The following is a 13627-nucleotide window of genomic DNA, read 5'->3' as shown; positions in this document are numbered from 1 at the left end:
TCACACAAGCAGTCATCACCTCCCACAGTTTTTGCGTGCTCCGGGTATTAGCAGGATACTGAACAATGCCCCATCGATATTGCAAAACACCAAAGGCACGCTCGACATCCTTCCTAGCACCCTCTTGCTCTTGGGAAAATCTTTTCCTCTTCTCTCCGACAGGGTCGGGTATTGTCTTGACAATAGTGGTCCACTGAGGATAGATACCGTCACCGAGGTAGTATCCTTTATCGTAGTTGTGGTCGTTGACAGTAAAGTTCACTGGTGGGTTGTTGCCTTTGGCAAGCCTAGCAAACACCGGCGAGCGCTGAAGCACGTTGATATCATTGTGTGATCCGGCCATGCCAAAGAAAGAGTGCCAGATCTAGAGATCCTCAGACACAACGGCATCTAGTATGACAATGCAAGCCTTGACATGACCCTTATATTGCCCTTGCCAAGCAGAAGGGCAATTCTTCCACTCCCAGTGCATGCAGTCTATGCTACCAAGCATACCTGGGAAGCCCCTGCTGGCATTCATCGTCAACAAACGAGCTGTATCTTCAGTAGTTGGCTCTCTCAAGTACTCAGGGCCAAACACAACAATAACAACCTTGTAGAACTTATACAGGGACTCTAGGCAAGTAGATTCGCTCATACGGACGTACTCGTCAATGAGATCACCAGGCACTCCGTATGCAAGCATTCGGATGGCGGTTGTGCATTTCTGATAAGAGGAAAACCTATCTTGCCAACGGCATCCGCTTTGCACTCGAAATAATCATCATAGCCGACCACTCCCTCTCTAATATGGTTGAAAACATGCCTCTCATACGGAAACGGCGGCGGAATTGTTGATGTTTGAACAACGGGTTTGTTGTATCAAAACAGTCCTTCCAAAGAAAGAAATGCCCGCTCTCTCGGTTGCGATTCAACGCCGGAAGGTGGCCGGAATGGAGCCACGGAACAACGGCCGCTGGCTGTTGAGGTGGTGATGGACCAACACAGCAGCCAACATCTCCTCCTCGTCATCGGACGACGAATCGTCGGAGTCGCAAAGGAAATTATGAAAAAAAAACTTGTCGGCGGTGTCCATTTTTCTGTACCTTGGCAAACTGTCGAACAGCTTGCGGGCGTCGACAAAGAAGACGGCCGGCGAAGGGAGTCGCAACGCGCACGGACCAGCTAGCTGCCTTGCCGGCGTCCGACGCGTGGGCCGCGCCGGTGAGGATCTAGCCGGGCGGCGAGGCGGCTTCTTGGTCAGGGGCGTGGGGGTGGGAAGCAGTCGGCTCCCCGGCGGCAAGATGGCGGCGGCGGGCGACGTGGGAGTAGGCGGCGTTGCTGAGAGTGGACGGATGTGGGCGGCGTTGCTGAGAGTGGGCAGCTGGCAGAGTCGCCGGCAAAAATGGGCGGCGGCGGCGACGACGAAGGAGGCGGGCGAGGGTTTTTGTTGGATGGGGGAAGGCCAATGTGCCACCGACCAGCGGGCCCGGGGGGAGGAGAAGGCGAGCATGCGCGCGCCCGTCGCGTGTCCGCGTCGACGCAAATCCGGCTCAAAATGGGTCGCCCGCGGATGAAAACCGGACACGCGTCCGTTTGGGTCGGCGCGTTGGGCCGCCTTTTGTGTCCGCGTCGACCCAAACGGACGGCGACGGACGAAATGGGTCGGCCCATTGGAGTTGCTCTTATGTACACCACAAATAATAAATTTGAGACATGATATTTACTTGTGGTTGAAGTTACGGCTCCACAAGCTGAATATTGTCAAAAATTAGTTGAACTCTTGGAGTTTTTTGGTTGAAAGTTATGGATCCAAAAGTAGAAAGATGTTGAAAGTAAGTTGAAATCTTGGAGTTCTTCGACTGAAAGAGAACTCACCAAGTTCTTTTTTTTTTTGCGGGGCTCTAACTCACCAAGTTGGATACATGTTGAATTTTTTGTTAAAATATGGGTGTTATTTGGTTAAAACCTCTAGCTAATCAAGTTGGAACCTAAATCATTTTTTTCAATTTCAAAGTTGCAGCCATAGTAGTCCAAGTTGGAAGCTAACCATTTTTTAAGTTGAAACATGCACCGAGTCAAGAGACAGTCAGCAACACGAGGCCTATGTTTGATGGCAAGTGCAACAATTGCTTCACACATTGAACTCGATCGGTAGTAGGAAATAAGAATTCATAGTTACTAACTTCAATTGGCAAGCATTTGAGTAGGCACGTCGGTGTTTTAACGCCTGATCTGCTAATTCATCTCGAACAACTCTGTATCTTCGGTTCCAACTATTAGTCACATAACATGTACTCCCTCTGTTCCTAAATATAAGTCTTTTTATAGATTCCATTAGAGGACTACATACGGATGTATATAGTCATACTTTAGAGTGTAGATTCACTCATTTTGCTTAGTATATAGTCCCCTAGTGAAATCACTAAAAAGACTTATATTTATAAACGGATGGAGTAATAAACATATATGTGCAGAAAAAAATATAGTTGTCCAAGGCTAAGGACTTGCATACCACAACACCAGAGGATGGATGCTTCATCCTTCAAGTTTAGGGAGTGCCTTGCATAGTGAATATCATCAGAGGATGGATGTTTTGATTCTTGAAGTTAGGTAATTCGCCCACGAACATGAAACAGCATGTATTAGCGTCCTTCAAATCACATCGAGTTACTACAGCAAAATACAGTAGGCACTAAGAAAATGTATACCATATCCACTCAAGTTACAAAATATCATCACATGACTCAAGTTACAAAACAGATGCCCACAAAATAGCAAAATAGTCAAACAGATTCCCACAAAATCTGTAAAATAGCTGCAGATAAAGACGCTGAATAATCACCCAGATGGTTTAGAGCTACAAATCAATTTTATTTTTAATTTTTGTTAAAAATAATATTCCGTGATGTCAACTCGTTAGAACAAGTTTGTCGCTTCAGTTCCAACCATTAGTCAAGTCACAAAACATATTTAAAATAAATTATCAAAGAATATTGGCCAAGGTCATGCAGAGAACATAATCCTTTGGCTGTTGGTGTCAAACTCATAAGTTCCTAAATTCATTCACAAACATAAAACAATAGAAATTCAGACATAAATAACTGAAGTTAGAAAACAGATACCTTCAGAAAAAAAAAACGCTTGATTATTATCCAGATGGTTTAGAGCTACAAGGTTTTTTTGTGACATTCTGGTGATCACCTTTATGCAAAAACAGGAAGCTCAGGCCCAAACTTAGGCAGGCATATGTAGCAAACGAAGAAACTTCTCAGTATTTCTCGCTATGTAAACACTACTATTATGTACACCACTAATAATAATTTCACGGCCCCACCAAACTCTGCTCAAGCAAAACCAGAAGTATATATCTGAAGTGATGCATTACTGGATTATTAAGCTCCGATTTTCCGCAATGTCGTCGAGCCAGGTGACAAGCTGCTGCGACGTCGGTCTTGACTTGGGAGCAGCGGTTACGCAGAGGCAGGCTATCTCGAGCACCCTCAGCAGCTCACCTTCATTCGCCTTGTCATGCACATTGGGATGAAAAACCTCAGTTTCCCTGTCCTCTTTCCTCATCTGAAGCACCCACGACACCACATCCCTGCTTCCTTTCGGCCTGCACATGTCGACAGGCCTCCGGCCGGTGAGCAGCTCCAGGAGCACGATGCCAAAGCTGTAGATGTCACCCTTGTAAGTTGCGATGGGCGACTGGGCATACTCCGGAGGAATGTAGCCCAGGGTCCCAACAACATCGGTGGTGACGTGGGTGTCGTATGCGCAGACGAGCCTCGCCAGTCCGAAATCAGCCAGGTGAGCTTCAAAGTTCTCATCCAGGAGGATGTTGCTTGACTTGATGTCTCGGTGCAGTATGTGTGGCTCACATGACAGGTGCAGGTATGCCAACCCCCTTGCTGAACCCTGAGCTATCTGCAGCCGCTTCTGCCAATCCAGCAGCACACCGCTATCCGTCCTCTCGTGAAGCCAATAATCCAAGCTACCATTCTCCATGTATGAGTAGATCAACAGCCTGTCGTTACCGATCTTGCAATACCCCTCCAGCAACACAAGGTTCTCATGCTGGGCCCTTGAAAGTGTCTCCACCTCAGCCTGAAACTCCCTCTCAATCTGAGAGTAGTCGCCTGAAAGGCGCTTGATCGCAACCCTCCGCCCATCCGGCAGCGTCGATTTGTAGACGAGGCCAAAACCACCACATCCAACTATATATGCCTGATCAAAGTGGTTCGTGGACTTCAAGATGTCCTCAATGCTGAGATCTTTATTGTTCTGGAAAAGCAGCACCAAGCTTGAGTTAGCAGACCCTGAGGAGGAGTCTTCAGCATTAGCAACCGCCTTTGGATTGCGCTCGTGCATCCTTGAACGAACAACCCTTGCCAAAATCACATAAGTAATCCACAAGACAAAGATAACCCCGACTGCAGTTCCTACTCCAAGTGCGGCAAGGCTGGCTTTGCTCTTCTTACGGTGTGCTGTTCCCACAATTGGAGCCTTCTTGGAGCAGGAGCCATCCCGAAGGAGGCAGAGTGCAGGATTGCCCAGAAAGCCTTCATTTGCGAATGTCAAAAACTGCCCCCCGGTTGGGATATCTCCAGTCAAATTATTGTATGACACATCAAACTCGGAGAGGAAATTCAGTTTCGTCAGAGATGATGGTATGCTCCCACTGAGATCATTGTGAGCCAACTTCAACTTTTCCAAGCTCGACATGTCTGACAACTCATCAGGAATTCGCCCGGAGAAGTTGTTCAAGCTGAGGTCCAGCACATGAAGCTTCACAAGATGACCAAATCCCGGCAATATAGGCCCAGCAAGCAAGTTGTTGGAGAGGACTAGCGATGCCGGGAAGCTGCTGACTTGGTTGTACTGCAGACCCTTGCCTGTTGAATTCTTCTTGATAAATAACGGGACGTACTCTGTCGACGCCCGCTCACTCGAGCCATTACTTGAAATCAGACCCTTCATCTGTGTAAAGCTCTCAGGAAGTTCCCCGGTGAATGAATTGTTTGACAGATCAATGTAGAAGAGATTGTTGAGGTTGCCTAACCATGGGGGGATGTTACCATGCAGCTTGTTCCACGAAATGTCCAGCACACTGAGGCTCTCCAGGGTCTGCAGCCAAGGAGGAATCGTGCCGGTGAGTGCGCAGTTCGCCAGGACAAGCACCTCAATGCTCTTGAACCCTTTGATGCCATCCATTGGCATCGTCTCGCCCCCATGAAAATTATTGGTGAGCACCAAGCTGGTCAGTTTGGGCAGGTCCTGCAAGACTTGCAGTGCCGATGACAGGTTCGTGAAGCCGTTGCCTGTCAGCGACAGGTACAACAGTGAATTCAAATTCTTGAAGCTCTCCGGTATCTCTCCATCAAGCTTGTTCTTTGCAAGGTTCAGGGCTTTCAGCTCAGCGCACCGGGCGAGGGTAGCAGGTATATTGCCACTCAGCCTATTGGACCCGGCATCGAAAGTGTTCAGCCTTGGCAGCAAGCTGAAGTTGAGTGTGATCTCACCGGAGAGCGAATTGTTCCTTACGCTGACCACTGTCAGCATCGGACAGCTTGACAGTGAACTGGGTAATGTGCCATTGAAGCCATTGGTGGCCAAGTTTAAGGACTCCAGCTTTTTCAGCTTCCCAAACACATCAGGGATGAAGCCGGTGAATTTGTTATATGACAAGTCGATCTGCACAAGCTGCGACAGGTTACCGAGGTTGTCGAGGTCACCGGAGAGGTTGTTGTCCTGTAAGCTCAGCCTCTGCAGCGCAGGCACCGTGTACAGGTCATCCGGGAGGCTCCCAGCGAGGCCATTGCCGTCGAGAGAGAGCTCGACGAGCGCCTCGCACCGGCTGAAGCCATCCGGGACCTCGCCGGAGAAGGCGTTGCCCGAGAACCGCAGGACCGTCAGGTTCTGCGCGGCACCGCAGAGCGCGGTGGCGTTGATGCCGCCGGAGAAGCGGTTGCCGGAGATGTCAAGCACCGTCAGGTTGGCCGCGCCGGGGAACGCAGGGTGCGGCCCGGCGAACTCGTTGAAGGAGACGTTCACCACCTCGATCGCCGAGAACCCGCCGCCGCTCGGCGGGAACGCGCCGGAGAGGGCGTTGGAGCTGAGGTCGAGCACCCGCAGCCCCGAGAGCAAGCCGAGCCCCGCCGGCGCCTGGCCGCGGAACGAGTTCCGGGAGAGGTTCAGTTCGGCGAGGCGGCCGAGGGAGGCGACGGAGGGGGAGATGACGCCGCGGAGGCTGCGGTTGGAGAGATCCAGCCCAACCACCCTCCCGAGGTCGCAGGAGACGCCCGTCCATGAGCAGCACGACCCGCCATCACCAGCCCCCCACCCGGCCAGCCCGGCATCGGCGACCTTCCCGTCCAGGCCGTCGGAGAATGCCCGGAGCGCCTCCAGGTCATCCGCGTCGCACGCCTGGTTCAGGGCGTGTGCGCCGCGGACGCGGAGCAGGACGGCGACGAGCAGAAAGAAGCCGAGCAGGCCGCAGCGGGCCCCCATCTCCGGCGAGCGGTGGCGGGACTGCGAAAGGCAGCTCCTTTCCCGAAGAGCATGAAAATCCGCTAGCCCACGGCGAGCAATTCTCCGCCAAAACCCAGCACAGCCACCTCGCGCCGCCGCCGGCTCGATGAATCGACGCCGCAAGAACAAGAACACACAGATGGCAAACACTCCTCAGCAACGAGAGAGAGAGGGGGTAAACTCGACGAGCAGAACAGAGCAGAGCAGAGCTCGGTGGCTGAAGCTCGGGCGGCGGGGCGGCGGGGATCTGTCCCGTCCCGTCCACCTCGCGCGGAAACAAATCGCGAGATTTCCGTGAGAGCGGCGGAAAGAGAGCGAGGGCGAGGGGGGGGACACGTGAAGAAGGCGAGGTGGGGCGGGGGAAAGTCAGAGGGGCGGACGGAGGAAAGAGACGGGTACTCTCCACTGTGTGGTCTGTGCGGTTTTGACTCCGATGCGCGCCTCGGTCAGTGCGGGCTGGATTCGCTTATCTCACTCGCGTCGCTGTCTCCCCGACCTTCAACTTTCCCGTGCGTCCGTCACCGTCGTCGTCGTCGTCGTCTCCGTCTCCGTCACCGCATGCAGTGGCGATTAATAAAAAGGAAGGTGGACAGAAATCAGTGGAGGAAATGTAATGGGGTGGCGCCGGAAAATTGAGTGGGCGCGTTGGGCTCTGGCTGGATAGGGAGTGGTCGGAGTCGAGCGGCGGCCGGTGAGCAGGACGGCTGCTGCTGGTGGTGGTGGTGGGGCAAGTGGTGGGTCGCCTGCTGAATGCATGCTGGTCAGTGCGTTTGTGGCCGTGCCATGCAGTTTTGGTGGCCTAAAATGTCGCCCATAATTTGTTTGACTAGTGTGAAAAAGAGTACTGCTGCTTGATATTTATGAGAACTGCTACGATTGGGTTGGACTGTTGAAAATTCAGACCAAATTGACCAATCATTTAGTCAAAATTCAATTTTCAAGTTCGAAGCTTCAAACTTTGGCTGGAAGTTTAACTTTCTACAGAATTACTCAAATGTATTTGTGCCCGTAGTTTAAACGTTTTGGTGAGCTAGATGTTGCCAATAAAAGCATCTACAGTCGGACTTAAAAATATGATCTCTTAAACGTCTGCGGACATGTCCGCTCTGTGACCGAGAGTGTTTATTTTGAGCCTTTATTTTTTAATCTACGCAGACGCATTTTTTATTTTTCTTTATATACCCGATCAATTGTATATGATTGATGAAAAAAGAGAGAGAAAAAAATAAATGAATAAAGAAAGAAAATATGATCCGGGTGGGGCGTGTCCTAAATGACGGACTGGCTAGACACGTCTGCGAACCCCCATATCCTCTCTACGTTTAAGATAAATATGAGGGATGTCGGTCATTGCAGGCATTTAGAAAGTGTTGGGGATATTATCTGTTGGGTAACCGCCCTAGTTGGGCCGGGTCACCAAAGCTGGCGACTCATCTTCAAGTGGTTTTGGCCTTGGCCCAGCGAGGCCGGAAGTCGTATGGCGGTTCAGGACCTTCGGGAGGAGTCCATAGTAGAGAAGGTCTCCAAGTCTTGGAAAGATGGCGACTTAGAGATCGGAAGAGTCACGATTTGTGTAAAGGAAAGGACCCTTGTAAACCCTAAGGACTCGACCTGTATATAAAGGCGAGTCCTAGGGAAGGAGAGGGCAGGTTAGAAATCATCGAGTGCTAGGTCAGGCGAGTTACGCCCCCTTGTAATCGAAACATCATCAATACAAACTCCAAGCAGGACGTAGGCTTTTACCTCCACACGAGGGGCCGAACCTGGGTAAATATCTGTCTCGCTCCCGCATAACCCCTTTGAGTCGCCACCAAGGTGCGATGGCTCCAACACTAAGTCCTTTTACGAGGACATCTGTCGTGACAAAACCACGACAGAAAGGAAATGGGGTTTTTGGTTGGGTCAATTTTTTTTTGACCGGACACGAAAGAGCGTTTCAAACGTTTGAGGAGGATATAGTGGATACGAATGTAGATAATGTAGCTTGTTTGACAAGTTCGAAAAGGGTATCCCTTCAAAAAAAGTTTGAAAAGAGTAGATTGCACGAGGCCGTGAAACCTAAGCGCATCATTGCCCATAATCACCACTTGCTTATTTTTTACGAAAACACACCACAATTTGGGCAGTCGTTACACAATAACTCAAGAAAATGCTCCGAACACAGGCTTGCAATTCTAACAAATGGAATCAAGAAAGTCACATTATAAGGTTACTTGAGTGGGCTATTAAAAATTTGGACCAAATTGACCAATCGTTTCGTCAAAATTCATATGCTAAGTTTGAAGCTTCAAATTTTAGTTGAGAGTTTCTTTCTAGAAAACCTCAAGTGTGGTTGTAGTCGCAATATACAAATTTGGTGACCGGAATGTTTGGCATAACCTGTTTGACTAGTCAAAAAAAGTACAAATTGTATTAACCCATGGAAATTGAATGCAGAATTGCTCGTAATCACCACTTGCTTAATATTTACTAAAAAATGGTCATGATTCCAGCAAGTATTTTACTCACTCCATTATTATTTACTTCGCATATTAGCTCTGTCTTTACACGAATTTTGTAAACATTCACCTACTTTATATAGAGAAAATTATTAATACCTACAATACCAAATCAATAGTATTGGATTCGACATTGAATATATTTTCCCAATATATTGTTTTCTATAAACTTTGGTCAAATTTCATAAATTTTGACTTACAACAAAGGTGTAATATGCAGAGTGAAAAACAGAGGTAGTACATATCACAAACTAACAAAGTTAAATTGAGGGAAAACAAGGAAATTACACATAGTTTCTTGAGTGGACCGTGGAACACTCATACCAAATTGACCAACCATTTAGTTAAAATTCACTTCACAAGTTTGAAGCTTCCAACTTTGGCTGAATTTGTCTTTAATTAGAAATAACTCATATCTATTTGTGGTCTTAGTATACATTTTTTGTTACCAGAACATTGCCCATAGCTTGTTTGGTAAGTCTAAAAAGAGTAGATTGTGAAAGCCCGCGAAAACTAAACTAAGGACTGCTTATAATCTCCACCTACTTAATTTTTACGAAAAACTGCATGGATTTGGGGAGCCATTGCACATAAGATGCTTCGAGTACGGGTTAACGTTAGCGATGCTAATAGGATAAAACGGACAAAAACTAGTGGCAAATAATAAATGGTGAAGGATAATTAGTCGAGGAAATGTAATGGTCGGGGTTGGTCGGAAAATGAAGTAGACGTGTTAGATTCCGGATAGGGAGTGGTCGGAGTCCAGGGGCGGCGGGTGAAGGAGGAGGCTGATGGTGGTGGGGCAAGTGGTGGATCATTTGTTGTATGCATGGTTAGTGTGTACGTGGTCATACCATACAATTTTGGTAGCCTAAATATGGGGAAAATGTTTTTGCCACTCTAGATTTTCCCAATTTTCCTTATGCCACTCTAAATTTTGACATTTCACTTTTGCACTCTTAGTTCTTAACAATAACCGCAATTTCCATTTTCAAGGCGAAAACAAAAATTTCAGAATGGCAATTATGATAATTGTCAAAAGCTAAGAGTGGCAAAAGTAAAGTTAAATTATTTTTCTTTTGGCACCGAGTGGCAATTGTGATAATTGTCAAAAGCTAAGAGTGGCACAAGTAAAATGTGAAATTCTTGAGTGGCATAAGGAAAATTGGCAAAATCTAGAGTGGCAAACCAAAATTCCCCACCCCTAAATATTGCCCATAACTTGTTGGACTGGTGTTATTCATATAGAAAGATTGAAGTTGAAATCATAGAGATAAAAAATGAAGGGGCATTTTTCGTTCGAAACCCCGACACTTTGTCGAAGAGTGTTTGATTTGTACATCAAGTGCTTTAAGTTTTTTCCGTAATTCTATTCAATTTTTAGCACATCCTATTTTGGTAGAATAAAGACACCATGCCAAGTTTCATTCATTCGGAGTTTGTTTTCATGGCATTTCCTACCGAAGAGCATTCTGCCTTTTTCAGTGGCAAAAAAAGGTCAGTTAATTCCTCAAGGATAACAGACTAACTCGAAAAGTGGTTAAATTTGGGCTTGGTGCTTTGGATGGTGCGTGTTAATCATAAAAATGTTTGAACATCAAATTATGTTAGAACACATAGATAGATGACATAGATTAGCACATTTAGTGGCAGGATTAGGCTGTGGCAAGCGCACAACAAGCCGTTGTTGCTTGCCCTCCCGGCCATTTGGCAGGCTTTTGGGCACGCCTTTTGCTGTTATTCCCACATGGACAACAGTTTGATTAACCCCAAAACCACCCCTCCACACCAAATTGAAACCCAACTCCCAAATCACGTTTTTGCCACCCCCGCTGAAGCGACCGTCCTTCGGTCGCCTTCACGCGCTTCCCCGCGTGCCTTCCGTCGTCGCCCGCCCGCCCTTCTACCTGCACCATCCACCATGGCCTCTTTCTCCAACATCGTTGTGGTTGCGGGGGGGAGGGGATCACCATGCCGCCGCCTCGGCCACTACCGCCCCCTCCTCCTCCTCGGGCTACAACGGCTTCAATGTACAGGTTAGTAAGCGCAATCCCTCAATCTATAGGCAGCCAATATTGCCAAAATTTGTTACACATGAAAACCTAGGTTTTACATATATGTATATGTCTATTAATTAAATTCACATATTTATAGATTGTAGATAAACATTTATTAGATTCACATATTTATAGATTGTACAAGAACATTTATATTAGATTCACATATTTATAGTTTCTAGATGAAACATGTATGTAGATGAATACGAAGTGCTCACATATTTATTTCGAGTGCTCAAACTATGCATGGCTTCAAAAGAGTGCCAAAATTATTGCGAAACATTGATTCATTTCCATTTCACAACATTTCTGGCACTCAATATTTCATTTTATTAGCAGAAGTCATGCCCAATTTTTTCATCCATCTATACTCTTAATGTTCATTTTTATAGTCATGAACACTTATATTAGATCCACATGTTTAGAGATTCTAGATGTAAATGTACATACATAGACATGTTTATAGTCATGAACTTTATATACATATTGGTTGATAAAAACATTGATTAATTTCTGTTTCATAAAATTTCTCGCACTCAATGTTCTCATTTTTTTAGCAGAAGTCTTGCCCATTTTTTTTCTTCGATTCATATTTTTTAAGCTTTATTTCATACGTCTACTCAATGAACTATTCCATAACGTTATGCAATTAACTATGTGATTTATATTTAATTTTTGAACATGAAGGTAGGGAACTGACTAAGTATGCCATTGGCATTGCGACATCAGGCTAGGTGTGTGCCACAAGGTTCCTCACTTGCTATGAAATATAGGTAGATCTTCAGGAGGACTTTCCCGATCGCCCGCCTCTCCATTTTTTCCTCCTTCGTCTCCGTGCCCGCCTCCCGTCTCCCCACCGCCTCCCCCACAAAAGAAAGAAATGCAAGGATCACGGGTTGAATACTTCCAAATTCAAAGTCCTTTTATAAGAATGAAACATGTTCTCATATTAGCCATTTAAAAAGGGACCGTAGGTTTAATACCCAAAAGCAAATTGTATATTCTGCAAAAAACACTAACAGTGAACAAACAGAAGCATTAATGACTTTATTATAATAAAAAAGACATATATAAACTTTATCACATAACTAATTCATAAGCCTCAATAAATTAAAAATCCGGCTTATGAGAAAAGCCGGAGAGAAGACAACTTGTTTTTTAAGCCGCCAAAAAAAATAGCTCTTGACTAGGATTATCCAGGCAGATTGTAATGTCTTAACAGTTTAATAAAGCGAGAGATTTACTTCAGAAAAACAAAAGCATCCTCGTTAATCCTGCCACTAAAGCGATCGTGATGAGTCCAAGTCATCACCGGGCCGGAACACAAATATCACACGACGGTCAACCACAAGCATGCAATTGTATATGCGGTTTCCATCCTCTCGAAAAAGAGAGTATATATATGTTGTTTCTTGTGGGAGTGGGCATGCATGCATGCATGCATATGACTGGGAGCGTTGCCATCGATCGACCGAACCGTTTGTTACTCCCGGCCCGTACGCCACCGGAAGCAAAGGCGCGGCGCCGTGCCGGTGCCGGTGCCGGGCCCGGACGTCGCTTAGCGCTCACGCCAAACGTTCGAATACGTACAAGGTCGTCCTTCTTTCCGCGCGCTTTCCCACATTCGTTGCTCCACCCCGCAAGCAAAGCAAAGCAAAGTTAAGCTGGATTCCCTGCTGCCCAGAGTCCACTCTCTCGTCTCGTTGGAACGGCCGGGTTACCACTTACCAGAGCCTAGCTAGACTAGACACATGCTATGGGGAGGCAGTGAAGAAACAACCAAGAGTGGACTCCTGATGGGAGTAGAAGCTTTCTGAAAAGTTGAAGAAAACACACACTTTCTAAAAGCTCCCTAGCTAGCTCTGACCTCTGATTACGCAATGGAAAAAAAAAGGCAGCTACATTTTTTTTTAAATAGCTGCTACATAATTAAGTTTCTCTTATAAGGGCATGTACAATGGTTGATAAGATAGTCTTATCTTGAATCTTACATGTAATTTAGAGATGAAAAAAAAATACAATGAAGCATCTCTTAGTCTTATCTTCTATAATTAGCTATTTCTAAAAACATGATGAGACATATTATGCTAAGAGATCACCTTTTGTATTTTCTTAAATAAGAGAAGACAAACCCTTTTTTTCAAGTTCTTTTTCCTTCACCTCATCATTTATCCTTTATGGTATTCCTAAAATAGCATTATTGTACATACCCTAATTTGGCTAGCAGTATTACGTACTACTCCCATCTACACTCGCTAGCTAGAGCTAGGTAGGTAGCCTTGCGTCTCTGACAAACCATGCATGTTCGTGAGCATGTGTGTACATGCATTTTCCCACAAGAAGAAATAAATAAGAGCAAGTGTGTGTGTGTGTGGAGTGTGCTTTTGTGTCGATCAGTTGCGTGAGTGTGTGTGAACGTATGCATGTTTTGGCGTGAGTTGACGTCGCCGGCGTGGAAAGCGCGGGCTCGGATCGGATCGGATCGGGCGCGCGCGTTGCCTTGGATCACGGAAAAGTCGACGGCAACTAAGCTCTGATTTCTTCAACAGGAGCCAACGA

At 46.5% G+C, this 13627-nt stretch overlaps 1 protein-coding gene across 1 annotated transcript; it reads right to left on the bottom strand.

Moving 5' to 3' along the window:
- Nucleotides 1–3105: 3105 nt before the first annotated feature.
- LOC123428397 (phytosulfokine receptor 1-like) lies at nucleotides 3106–6939 on the bottom strand. Its single transcript, XM_045112591.1, has one exon. It carries the CDS (start codon nucleotides 6490–6492, stop codon nucleotides 3364–3366), a length of 3129 nt encoding a protein of 1042 aa, XP_044968526.1. The 5' UTR covers nucleotides 6493–6939; the 3' UTR covers nucleotides 3106–3363.
- Nucleotides 6940–13627: the final 6688 nt, after the last annotated feature.

The sequence above is a fragment of the Hordeum vulgare genome, chromosome 2H, assembly GCF_904849725.1.
Source record: "Hordeum vulgare subsp. vulgare chromosome 2H, MorexV3_pseudomolecules_assembly, whole genome shotgun sequence".
Classification (NCBI taxonomy): domain Eukaryota; kingdom Viridiplantae; phylum Streptophyta; class Magnoliopsida; order Poales; family Poaceae; genus Hordeum; species Hordeum vulgare.
The sequence above is the reverse complement of the archived record's forward strand: the minus strand, read 5'-3'. Positions and strand labels throughout refer to the sequence as shown.